Source organism: Dunckerocampus dactyliophorus, chromosome 15 (assembly GCF_027744805.1).
Source record: "Dunckerocampus dactyliophorus isolate RoL2022-P2 chromosome 15, RoL_Ddac_1.1, whole genome shotgun sequence".
Taxonomy (NCBI): Eukaryota; Metazoa; Chordata; class Actinopteri; order Syngnathiformes; family Syngnathidae; genus Dunckerocampus; species Dunckerocampus dactyliophorus.
The window spans coordinates 13,019,803-13,032,913 of NC_072833.1; the positions used below are offsets into that span (position 1 = coordinate 13,019,803).

Consider the following 13,111-nt stretch of genomic DNA (forward strand, 5'->3'; position numbering starts at 1 on the left):
TCATACACATTATAACACCAATACCGACCTCTTTTCTCACACATGCCCCCCCCCCCCCCCCCGTGTTCGTCTCCTTCCTTCTTCTTCCTTGGGGAGTTGATATCGGTTGGCAAACTAGCTCATTTGTGTGTTACTGTCAACTACTGGACTGGAGTGCGGACTAGACGTTTGTCAGCAACAAAAAATATTGAATAATAAAAAAAAAAATCGGCCAATTAAGTGCTGCTGCTGTTTTTTTTTTTGTTGCCTTTAATTGTGTAAAACAAATTTTGTACTATATGACACAAAACTGAATTTAATTTGATGCCTGTTTTAGAATAATACTAAAACGTGGGAAATGAATTGTTCAATAATATATTTTTTAGTTAAATTAACACAATTAATGGAATAAAAGAACAATTTAAATATGTGTCTTATAGAAAGCGATCCTGCTTAAACAGGACAGTATAAAACAGTATAAATTCATTTATTAATTTATTTATTTATTCAGTTTATGATAGTGCAGGTGTATCCAACTTCCAGCACGATAAAAGCGACTTTAACTAAATGAAAGGAGAGGTGACTTTGTGTTTTATGTGACTGGCAACGTTTAAATCGTTCTTTATTTACGAAGCACATCTCCACTCAAACAGTGTGCTCATTGTCTTTATGCTATTTTGCGGTCGTTTGTCATTAAATACAGGCATCATGTCTGAAGTGATCAGTTATAAAAATACTAAGCAGCAAATATTCTTTGGTCAGCTACTCGAAATCAACTGGCCAGCTACTACTTGCGTACAAGCAACCTGTGGGCGACCCTGTGATAGCGTCACTCTCTTACATTTGGACGCACTACATGTTTGTTAAACAACTTAGCAAAATATTTGAATCAAGATTTTTAACTGTGTTATTATGAGCAATGAGGAGTTCAAACACACCACGGCATTTAATTTAAAGTTCACGTTTTGAGTAAATTTTCTGGGATTTCCGAGCACACTTAAATGCAGCAAATTGTACTTCCGCATTAAGAGTTACAAAGTGAGTGATAAGACTATCCACTTATTGATTTTCCTTGCATTTGTGTTTATTCAGACGACCCATACACGCATAATAAAGACGTTGTGATGTTCGGAGTGTCCGTGAACGCATCCCGCGGCTTGTCTCGTGACAATGAGGAAGTGTTGTTGCCATGAATGGACTAGAGACGTGTTTGTTTGGAGTAGGAGAAACATATACGATGTGTTCAGGTAAGAATAAAGTAATAGAAGAGCGTCACCATCATAAGGCTGGACACACTATGTGTTTATGTTCATTAAACAACCATACATAAAGAGTGTTTTGAGGACAAGACATAATTTGTATGAAAAGAGTAAGTTGTTCACTGACACTTGAGAAAGTGCGTACCCCATGAACGTGATATCCACGTGTGGCTTCCCCGTGGGAGACAAACAAGCTCCGAACGAACTGCATTGCTTGTTTGTTTTAAAAACAAAATGTCACTGAGGTAAATAGTCACATTTGGAGTCCGAAGACCAGAAACTAGGCGGATAACTCTAGCTAACTGCTAGCTAGTTAGCTAGCTGCCACCAATGCAAAGCACAGCCAGTGACAGCTAGGCAAAGCGTGTAACAGAGATGCAAGAAGAGTTGAACTGAGACAGATTGGGTAAGGGAGTGATCAAACAAGCTGGCATTGACTGCCGTAGCCCGTGTCAGCTCAATAGGAGCCGCATCATTTTGTTGGCAACCTTGCGTGACACAGCAGACATGTAGGATTTGCCGCCGCATGCGAATCGTTTTTTGTGATCGGCTTTGAAAGGCGTTTATCGGCATACACTAAACACATGTTTCTTTATGGAAATCGTCCAATATTGATCAGTGGCCGATCGATCGGAGCATCCCTAATATAAACAAACTGTAAGAATATGAACATAATAATACAGTTATTCCCTTGTATTACATACAATTGTTTGAGAAAAAATAAATAGTGCAAAGTAAGTAAACAAAAGCAAAAACTACCACTGGTTCTCATTCAAATCATTTGGCCTTTTTGTTCCCAAAGCCCTCCTGTGTCCAATGACTTATTCCCTGAGTTTGTAAACAATAAGCTAATGGTAATGGTTGAGTTTATTTTGAACATGCATAACAATTTACATAGCAGTACATCACATTAATTTTACATCTATTACTGGTAGTTTTTCACTTCCTATGTATTGCATGTACCAGTTTACCAGTATCTTCTAAGTTGAATGAAAAGGATGAAAATGTTTTATCGATTGTGGATCGCTTGTTCAGTCATATAAGTGGAGAGAGGAAAAGTATAATATTATATTTAATACCAATACTACTACTACTACTAATAATAATAATAATATAGATGAGAAACAATGTATATAATCATGTAACAATATGAACAACACAATTACAAAAACACAGATATTTGTGAAAATAAACTAGAAGAGAACCTAAAAAGATCAATCTCATGACGCTAGCATCAATCTGATACTGATACTATCTTTGGTATCGATCCACCCACTCCAACTACATATGTTTGTCTCTTCTGTCATAACATTCGTGAGTGTTTTGAGTCAAGAGTGTCATATTTTCTCCACAAAAAGTGAAGCATTTCACTCCAAATTACAACCACATTTGAGGTTTAATAAAGTTGAAAAAAAGGGCCAGGTCATAAAAGACTTCCACGCTGATGTCTCTCCAATAAACATGCTGAATTTAATGCAGGAGTTGCAGTGCAACTTGATGACACTTTGTGTTTGTCCAGAATCAATGTCTTGTAGCAAACAATACAACTCAGCAAGCTGCTGAAATAAGAATGTATTCGCCCCTCGCAGCGCTCCAGGCTCGCCTCAGCAGGGTAACAGCAGTCATCAGAAGTCTACATTAAGTGTTGAATAAAAAGGAGTTTGGGGCCTCCACGGAGCGCCAGGCCTTCCACTCAGCTCATTTCCTCGCCTGAGCCGCCTCCCTGGAGTCACCGCATGACGCCTGGCTGCTTTTATTAATCACGTTTAGTCAAAGAAAGACAAATTAATCCCTGCCTGCTTTGTTTGTGTCGTCACTGAAATGGCAATTAAGGAGAACAAATGAGAGTGTTCGCAGCAAGAACGATTCAAAGTGGCCGAGCTAGCAACGTTGTAATTCTCTGAGTCATCCATGTCGTTTAAAAAAACAAATAAAAAAAAAAAACCTTGCTTGGAAGTCGGCCACTGCCAGCAGCTCTGATTTCATGCCATGTTTTGTCCTCTTGTGTGTTAGAACATAAGCTGCTTCGTGGGTCGTTTGAGGGTCCTTGCATTCTGATTGGTTGATAGCAAATGGTAACTTTGCTTCAAACTTAGACGTCGCTGGATGGACAATGGCGGAAGCGAGGAAAAGAGAAGCTCTACTTTGTCTGAGCCTCCATTAGGATACTGCTGCCATAGCAACAGGAACCCAAACCAGAGTCTAGTGAGAGAGCCACAAGGATGCAGGGAGAATGAAGGAGACTGGAGAGGAGAGAAGGAGGCAAGAATGCAAAAGTAGGGAGAAAGTAAGGATGAGAAAAAACAACATGGAGAGGAGACGATGAAGAGGTGTCCATTTTTGACCCGCACTCTTTTTTTGCTGTTCTACAAATTTTATAACAAAACTGGGATTTTTACGTTGCCCTCTATTTGCGTTCCTCAGCATGTTATGAGTCAGTGGAAAGCTTATTTTGTTGCTATTTGACTGATACACAGCATTCCAGGACACAGCTCAGTCGCAAACATGAATGCAGCTTACCTTTCAAGCCTCACAGTATTCCATCAGACAAATCAGACAAAAAAGCTCCTGTTACGTTGGCAATGATCCAGTCAATGTTTTAGTCCACACCAAGCCTTACATCCGTAAGGCTGCACACTTCCATCATTTTCATCAGATGCACATATTTTATATGTATCTCCTTCAAGCTTGTGTATTCTACCAGAGGCCTGGGGGCTTGAGGGTTCTGCACAGGATGTTAGCCGTTCCCAGTATTCTGGACAGCGATGTCAGATGTCGTTGATACTGGCCCCATGCCACGATCATGACGGACATCACTGTTGCCTTCACATCTCACATTTTCTCTAGCTCTTCCTTCAGTCCTTGGTATTTCTCCAGCTTTTCGTGTTCCAAAGCTCAGTGGGCAAAACCACTAACTCCGGTACGTGGGGCCGGTGTCCAAGGGAGAAAAAAAATCCAAACCTACAACCTACCCTGTGTGAAAAAATGATTGCCCCCTAAACCTAATAACTGGTTGGGCCACCCTTAGCAGCAACAACTGCAATCAAGCGTTTGCGATAACTTGCAGTGAGTCTCTTACAGGGCTGTGGAGGAATTTTGTCCCACTCATCTTTGCAGAATTGTTGTAATTCAGCCACATTGGAGGGTTTTCCAACATGAATCACCTTTTTAAGGTCGTGCCACAGCATCTCAATTGGATCCAGATCATGACTTTGACTAGGTCACTCCAAAGTCTTCATTTTGTTTTTCTTCAGCCATTCAGAGGTGGACTTGCTGGTGTGTTTTGGATCATTGTCCTGCTGCAGAACTGAAGTTGGTTTCAGCTTGAGGTCACAAACAGATGGCCGGACATTCTCCTTCAGGACTTTTTGCAAAACAGCAGAATTCATGGTTCCATTTATCATAGCAAGTCTTCCATGTCCTGAAGCAGCAAAACAGCCCCAGACCATCACACTACCACCACCATATTTTCCTGTTGGTATGATGTTTTAAGCCAGATGTAATGAAACACACATCTTCCAACTTGTGTTTTGTCAGACCACAGAGTATTTTCTCAAATGTCTTTGGGATCATCAAGATGTTTTCTGGCAAAAATTGAGACAAGCCTTAATGTGCTTTTTGTTCAGCAGTGGTTTTCATCTTGGAACTTTGCCATGCAGGCCATTTTTGCCCAGTGTCTTTCTTATGGTGGAGTCATGAACACTGGCCTTAACTGAGGCAAGTGAGGCCTACAGTTCTTTGGATGTGGTTGTGGGATCTTTTGTGACTACTTGGATTAGTCATCGCTGCACTCTTGGGGTAATTTTGGTTGGCCGGCCACTCCTGGGAAGGTTCACAACTGTTCCATGTTCTTTCCATTTGTAGATAACGGCTCTCACTGTGGTTCGCTGGAGTCCCAAACTTTAGAAATGGCTTTATAACTTTTTCCAGACGGATATATCTCAATTACTTTAATTTGTTCCTGAATTTCTTTAGATCTCAGCATGATGTCTTGCTTTTGAGGATCTTTTGGTCTACTTGGCTTTGTCAGGCAGGTCTGATTTAAGCGATTTCTTGATTCAGATCAAGTGTGGCAGTAATCAGGCCTGGGTGTTGCGAGAGAAATTGAACTCAGGTGTGATAAACCACAGGTACGTTATGTTTTTTTCTTCTTCACACGGGGCCATGCAGGTTTGGATGTTTTTCTCCCTTAAAAAGTTTCATTTAAAAAACGCACTTTGTGTTGTTTTATCATTGACTAATATTAAATTTTTTTTGATGATGTGAAACATTTAAGTGTGACAAATATACAAAAAGATACTGTAAGAAATCAGGAAGGGGGAAAACACTTTTTCACACCACTGTGTATGTATATACAGTATATACTGTATATATATTATATATGGTGAAGCAGACAGTACTCTACAGCACTTAAGAGGGACGTCTGAGTAAATCTCACCAGCCATTAACCTCACCACAAGTCACTGCAACATTCAGTCGGTTGTGTCTGAAGCTGTTCTACATGCATGAGCAGGAAGTCCTGTGTCAGGACTAACGTCTGTCATCTGCGTCTGTCTCGACAGTTTGTGGCACAACCTAACTGCCAACAGCTGTTGGCCACCTTGTGGTATGACGGCTTCCCAGGCTGGAGGCGGCGCCACTGGGTGGTCAAGCTGGTCACCTGCTTCATCATCGGACTCCTGTTTCCCGTCTTCTCACTGGTATGGTTCCCTGATATGAGCTCCAGGCCAACTCTGTCTTCACCTGGTCATCCCTACCCTTCCCCATACAGGTCTACCTGCTGGCCCCCAAAAGCACGCTGGGACGCTTCATCAAGAAGCCCTTCATCAAGTTCATCTGTCACACAGCATCCTACCTGACCTTTCTCTTCCTGCTGCTGCTGGCCTCGCAGCACATCGCCCGCACCAACCTGCACATGCAGGGGCCGCCGCCCACTATCGTGGAGTGGATGATTCTGCCGTGGGTTCTGGGTACGTGAAAAAGTCTGCCGCTTCCATCAGCTGCAGGGTTCAATGTGTGTATTGGCTGGACAAACACTTGCAATCAATCCAGTGTGGTTACATAGCGGGACGCCAACAAACACAAACCATCCATGGATGATGGGAATGTGTGTGTGCTTTCGAGTATATAACCAGCAATGGGTGTGTGTGTGTGTATGCGTGCGCTTTAGGATTCATCTGGGCAGAGATAAAGGAGATGTGGGACGGGGGCTTCACAGAGTACATCCATGACTGGTGGAATCTGATGGATTTCGCAATGAACTCCCTCTACCTGGCCACCATATCACTGAAGATTGTGGCCTATGTAAAGGTAACACCTGGTGTGTCACTTCCCACAATCCCTCACTCCTTCATGACATCATCAAATGTCAAATACTGTATGTTCTCTCTATTGAAAGGACGTGCATTGTCTACAAGCAAACGCACACACACACGCAGGTGTCCAAACTTTTTAGGACAAAAAAGCTGCATGGACCATTTTAGATTATATATTCTTTACCTTTTGTTGATTTTAATTACATGCTAAAACTAAATCAGTGTAGGTCAAAATGTCATGCAGTTAAATCAGCTTTGTGTTGTCGGTGACAAGTGGAATGACTGCTGTTGTTAACGGGAAATTTGAGATACAAAGGGGTCATTTCTATGGCAAATGGATCTGAAGTGTGTGTTAAAGTATTGCCAACGTCATCATTATTGCTAAGCAGTGTGAAACAAAAACAGCAAAATGAATGCTAGCCTTGTAGCACAGCATTAAAATGTGCACGCAGTGGCTTACTGTTCAGTGCATGGTGTGCATGATAATCTTCAAAATAAAAACATGGTCGTATTAACCTGGATTACACCACAGCAACTAAAAACTGTATGGATTTCATTAATTTCTTATATTATTAGCCAACAGAAGATTTGCGCACGTAAGAAAGCCTTTTTGTCATAAACCGTAGGTTAAAAAAAACCCTTTATCCCCCATTCTTATGTCTCAGGCGACAGTTAGGAGTAAATGTCCAAGCAATGGCTAGTTTCGGTTTCGATTTTGGTCATGTCGACATCAGTCAGCCAGTCCGAGGGTCATCAACGTAAACGGGTTCATATCACATGTATAAACACAGAGAAGCTGCAGGTGGTCTACTTTTCAGGGTGATACTTCATATAGAGAGACATGTAAACAAAGTGTGTGTGGTGACAGAAGTGTCCATCATGACTTAACCCGCCCCCGCTGTCCCTCCCTCCCCAGTACAACTCTTCTCGGCCGAGAGAGGAGTGGGAGATGTGGCACCCGACGCTTATCGCCGAGGCACTGTTCGCCATCGCCAACATCTTCAGCTCGCTCAGACTCATCTCGCTCTTCACCGCCAACTCGCACCTGGGGCCACTGCAGATCTCGCTGGGGAGAATGCTGCTGGACATCCTCAAGTTCCTCTTCATTTACTGCCTGGTAAACAGTGTCTCATGCCCTTCAACAAAGCAAACAGGCCACGGATCCTCCATGTTTTGCCCCTTTTGGCTGTGTATTGTCGATGGTGATGAGGGAACACAAACACAGCTCTTTCTACCCTTCATCGCGCTAGAAGGACATTACAGGCCTATTTCATTTCACTTCAAACTCATTAAGTCCCCCCTCCAGGGAGCTGCTTCCCTCTACACCATCCTCATGCTGATTGTTGGGATCCCTGAAGTCCAAAAATCAATCCCAGAGAGGCAGCACTGCGTCTGTATCAGCTTTACGTAACAGCCTCACGTTGCAGTCCAGATAAAACGTGGATGTGAACCTTTGGTTTTTTCATCCGCAGGTCCTGCTGGCGTTTGCTAACGGTCTGAACCAGCTGTACTTCTACTACGAGACCACAGCCTCAGAGGAACCCAACAACTGCAAGGGCATCCGTTGCGAACGACAGAACAACGCTTTCTCAACGTGAGTGGCGGCATGCAGCGGTGCCTTCAGGGGTCACATACATGCACTGTCAGTGCCCGAATATTGCACTCTGTACGGTCAAAATGGTGAGTGCGCACTGCTGGACACTTACCATCCTCAATAGTCATTAACCTGGCTACTTAATGGAAGGGGAGGGACTACATTGAAATATTGGTGGCTGAGGAGCAACCCATAGCCTTAGTCTTTTGCGTACATATTGGAAATGCATTCACACAGAGAAGTACGTCAAAATAAAGTGCACTTAGTAGCCAGATGTTGTACCCATCTAGGCTATGTAGCGGCGAGGAATTACCTAATAAAAAGCCACGGCGTAATCCCCACTTCATTTGCACCATGAGGTACATGCACACGACAAAATTCAAAACAGACCATTAAAAAGGAAGAAGTGGGTAAATACTGCAATCGTCATTTGCAGTAAGAACGACAGTAATGGATTCAGGACAGTTATGGGTCCCTATAAAGTAATCAAAATTACACTCAAGTAAGTGCACAGGATACACTGTATACTTATTGAAGTGTACTGACAGTATTCCATTTGAGACACAGCATATATGAACAGCAGAGGTCATCATGTTTTTCTACCGCCCATGAATCTTTTGAATCTCTTTGCCGCGATAGGACAGGAACGACTGAAAACTATCCCGTGAAGAATATCACACGGGCACCATTCATCTGTTGTGCAGCTGCAGACATCCACTTTGTGTGGAAGCTAAACGAGCACACTGCTCGCCACGGAGGCGGCAAACAGAGCGATGGCAGCCCCGCAGGCTGCGTCAACATTTGTTTGCTCCGTGTGTGCGTGTGAGACAGAGAGAGCGAGAGAAGATTCAGTGGAGACACAATCCTCATAATCCTTACTGGGCTGAAGATTCTACATTTTCTTATTGTTTTGATCCAAGTACTTTGAGGGAATAGTGCACTTCCTGCTTGTATTCAGGTGTGCAGCCACCCCCACGTCTCATCTGCCCATCACACCGTCCCTGTCACGCAAACGTGTTGGAGTGTTTGACACGGTGATGCAACGTGTCTCTGCATGAGTCGCGCATGAGGAGGAGTGAAAACAACTGGCTGCAGAACACCTCCACATGACTGGCAGATGACGGCAACGCATGCCAGCATCCGCCAGCTGAAAGTTTAGTGCATGATGGGAGTTCAAGCATGTGACAGAAACAAAAAAATCTCTGTCCACAAAAAAAAACACATTTACAGTATGTGATGCGGATTTTTGCCCATCAGTAGCCTGTAAAAGGAACCACAGCTGATTTTGTTGTGCATTACATCACCTCTGTTTATCAATATAGTGAGGTATTAGATAGACAATGACATGTAAATTATTTTTAAAAATCAACCCCATCGGAAACATGAATGTTTTCTTAACACGTGCGTGTCTTCCGCAATAACACCGATAAGTAAACAACTTAATTACTTGTGTTCTGTCGCACATTTCTTATGACACAAGTCAAAAAGCTCAGTTTTACCCATTCATACACAAACGCTGAAGCCAGAGTTTTTGAAAATCTCCACTCTGCTCAATTTTAAGGACAAAAACCTACATTTGCGTGGGGACGAGAGGCAAAAACACAGAGAAAAGAATGCCTTTTGAAAATATCCATGTTGGTGTAGACATAAAGACTAAAGGAAAATGATCACCAAACTGGGTTATATGAGGGGAAAAAAGTCACTTCATCATCACATTTCTGGTTTCATAATAATGTGGCCGTGTCGCACTCCGTTTCCACAAACACACATACGGTGATTGATGCACATGCAACACAAGCCGCCGTGAGAATGAATGTCGCCCTTGAATATTTCATGCGGCACAAATACAAGCGCCCCCAGACGAGGCGGAGCGCCGCTGCCAATCGTTGCTTCATCAAAGATTCAACGAGCTGTGTCCTCAGGAAGTGACACAGAGATGAGGCAGGAAATGGAGGCCCCATGTTGGGTGCCATGTCAAGTTCTTTTGGACTTGAGATAGCCTGCACTTGAAAAGGCTGAGAAGATCGTAGAAGACGCTTTATTGACTCAACTCCAGTAGATTATCTTGAGTTTTATTTCACACTTCAACTATTTACAGGAGCTTGTCAGGTTAGATTGATAACCTTTGAACAAAAAGGGAGAGCATCAAATTAATACTCAGACTAAACAAAGATGTATCTTAGAAGCAATAATAGTTGTTACATACCAGTGGTCTCTCCAGGCTTTATTTGACTAGTAGTGTCTTTTCGGGGACTAATTGTTTACTCTGTACAACCACCTAGCATCATGTAATGCATGACATACATACAAGCCAATTTTGCATAATATTCGGATCAGAGATTTATTTGAAAGACATGCATTTTTAGCATCATAATCCGCATAAGAATTGCCATACTCTTCAATGAATACAAGCAGTCATGCACAGTCATGTGATGCTTATTTTTAACAATACATCAAATAACAATAAACAAATTTGACTCAACAGTGACCCCGCCTTCCAGAACTTCCTTCCAAATCTTCTAACGCTCCTTATCTGTCCTCCCACCTGCAGGCTTTTTGAGACGCTGCAGTCGCTCTTCTGGTCCATTTTCGGTCTGCTCAACCTCTACGTCACCAACGTGAAGGCGCGTCACGAGTTTACCGAGCTCGTGGGAGCGACCATGTTCGGGACGTACAACGTGATCTCGCTGGTGGTTCTCCTCAACATGCTCATCGCCATGATGAACAACTCGTACCAGCTCATTGCCGTGAGTGACGCAAACACAATGCAGTTAGCCGGCTTGGCCAACCATGTTTAAATGTTATGATGCGATACGAAAGGATGCAGACCACACTTAAATGTCAGCGAATATGGTTTCTTGCTCCAAAGCAGTGGTGAGGACGAGGTGCATTTAGAAATTAGTGAAATTTGTGATGTTCTAAATAAATAGATTACGACATACAGGGGGAACATGAGTATTTGATTTTATTGCTGATTTTGTTCCCCTTACAAAGATATGAACAGCCCAGAATTTTCATGGTATGTTTATTGTAACTGAGATAGAATGAAAAAAATTTAAAAAGATTATAAATTAATTTGTATTAGATTGAGGGAAATAAGTACAGCGGAACCTCAGTTTTTGCATTCCCCGGTTTTTGTAGGATTTGCTTTTTGACAAAAATAATCAGATTTCCTACACTGTCTCGGTTATCATATGGACAAACAGTGTGCCGAACAAACTAGTCCATGGAACTGAGTGTTCAAACAAAGCATCTACGCGTTGGTGACTCTGAAGAATGGATAATGGTTCTTTCAGAGTTGAAACGCTACAGACATATTCCGACCATGGAATCCTTTTACTGTATTTTATTGAAAGAAAGATAAATGACAGTGCAGGATTATATATATTTGTATGTATTAGCAGCGCCAAATTAACTTAACATTTTTGGCTTTCTGGAACAGATTCATTGAATTTACATAAGAGCCTGACCAATGGGATTTTTGGGGCCGATGCCAATACAAATATTGGGGCCTGAAAAAAGCCGATATCTGATATACCAGCTGATGTCCGATATATTGGCCGATGTACGAAATAAGAGCAGTGATATACACAGGATATACTCTATACTGTACATAAACATTTTTTATAAGACTCAAAATACGATTCAACACAAAGAAGCAGAAGACTACTAAATGAAAATAAGGAAGTTTAATTAGTAACACTCAACATAAGGACATGCCTCTTTGTGATTGACTTTTATGTGTTGCCACAAATTTGTAGTGCTCTTTGTTTTGCTGGGGATGGAGGCCTGGCTAACTTGATGCTGCACCTAACGTAACGAGTCTTTTGTGAAGTGGCTCCACACTTTACTCTGCCTGTGAAATGAAAATATATATATTTAGTGCATTTTGGTAATTACCCTAGTATTTGATACTATAGTTGACCATTTTAAAATAAAAACAGTGGCAATGTCCGTGAGGTCCCCCTGCTCAAGAAGACACGTGTCTGAAGTTTGGCAATCAACACCTGAATGACTCAGACAAGGCTTGGGAAAATGTGATGTGTTCATATGAAACTGACACACATAAATTGAGCCCTTTGGCACCAATGCCGAGAAAATGTAATCCCGACAACAACATCCTTACTGTCAAACATGGAGGTGAAAACATTCTGCTTTGGGGCTGTTTCTCTGACCCAAATCCCTCCTGAGACGTGTGCAACCCAACTACAAGACACCGCTGACCTCTCTGCTTTCTCCACCAAGTTGTAAGCCATGTTTTGCATTCGGATCAAATATTATTTCCCTAAATCAAATCCAAATTCATTTATAACCTTTATTTAATATTATTTTTTATCTGTTATTTTCTCTATGTCTGTCTCAGTTACAATAAACCTACCATAAGAGTTGTATCTTTGTAAGGGGGTAAACTTAGAAAATCAGCACTGGATCAAATACTTATTTTCCCCACTGTAGCATGAGTACTGCATGTTTTCAGGACCACGCCGACATCGAGTGGAAGTTTGCCCGCACCAAGCTGTGGATGAGCTACTTTGACGAGGGCGGAACGCTGCCACCTCCATTCAACATCGTTCCCAGCCCCAAGTCCGTCTGGTACCTGCTCATGTGGCTCCACAACAAGCTGTGTGGCCGAGGACAGCTGCCCGAGGACGACCCGCACAAGTGCGAGAACCTGCGGGAGTTCACAGTAAGTGAAGGCCAGATCACCTGGACCCGAGGCTTCATTTAGGTCGTCTCCGACGCACGTGTACTCTCCCCTGTGGAGCTGTAGAACAGAGTTGGTCATCAGCTGTTTGTCCATGAGAGCGATTAAACACGTCCCGGTGAACACATTTCAGTCTGCACACACACGCGCGCACACACACACAGGCATGTTCACTTCATCTGAAGTCAGCTGAGTTATATAAGCCAAGCAGCCCACATAAGTTCACAGAGCCACGCAGCACTGCAGAGATCTCTGTGTG

The 13,111-nt window shown here is 42.6% G+C and overlaps 1 protein-coding gene across 1 annotated transcript in view; it reads left to right on the top strand.

Moving 5' to 3' along the window:
• The window catches only part of trpc5a (transient receptor potential cation channel, subfamily C, member 5a), a 61,276-nt gene that overhangs the window by 37,249 nt on the left and 10,916 nt on the right, over positions 1-13,111 (top strand). Inside the window, exons 8-14 of the mRNA XM_054800745.1 lie at positions 5,801-5,938; positions 6,010-6,208; positions 6,409-6,548; positions 7,470-7,670; positions 8,026-8,147; positions 10,699-10,894; positions 12,625-12,834. Of these exons, the coding sequence (XP_054656720.1) occupies positions 5,801-5,938; positions 6,010-6,208; positions 6,409-6,548; positions 7,470-7,670; positions 8,026-8,147; positions 10,699-10,894; positions 12,625-12,834 (1,206 nt within the window). The remainder of the gene's footprint in view (positions 1-5,800; positions 5,939-6,009; positions 6,209-6,408; positions 6,549-7,469; positions 7,671-8,025; positions 8,148-10,698; positions 10,895-12,624; positions 12,835-13,111) is intronic.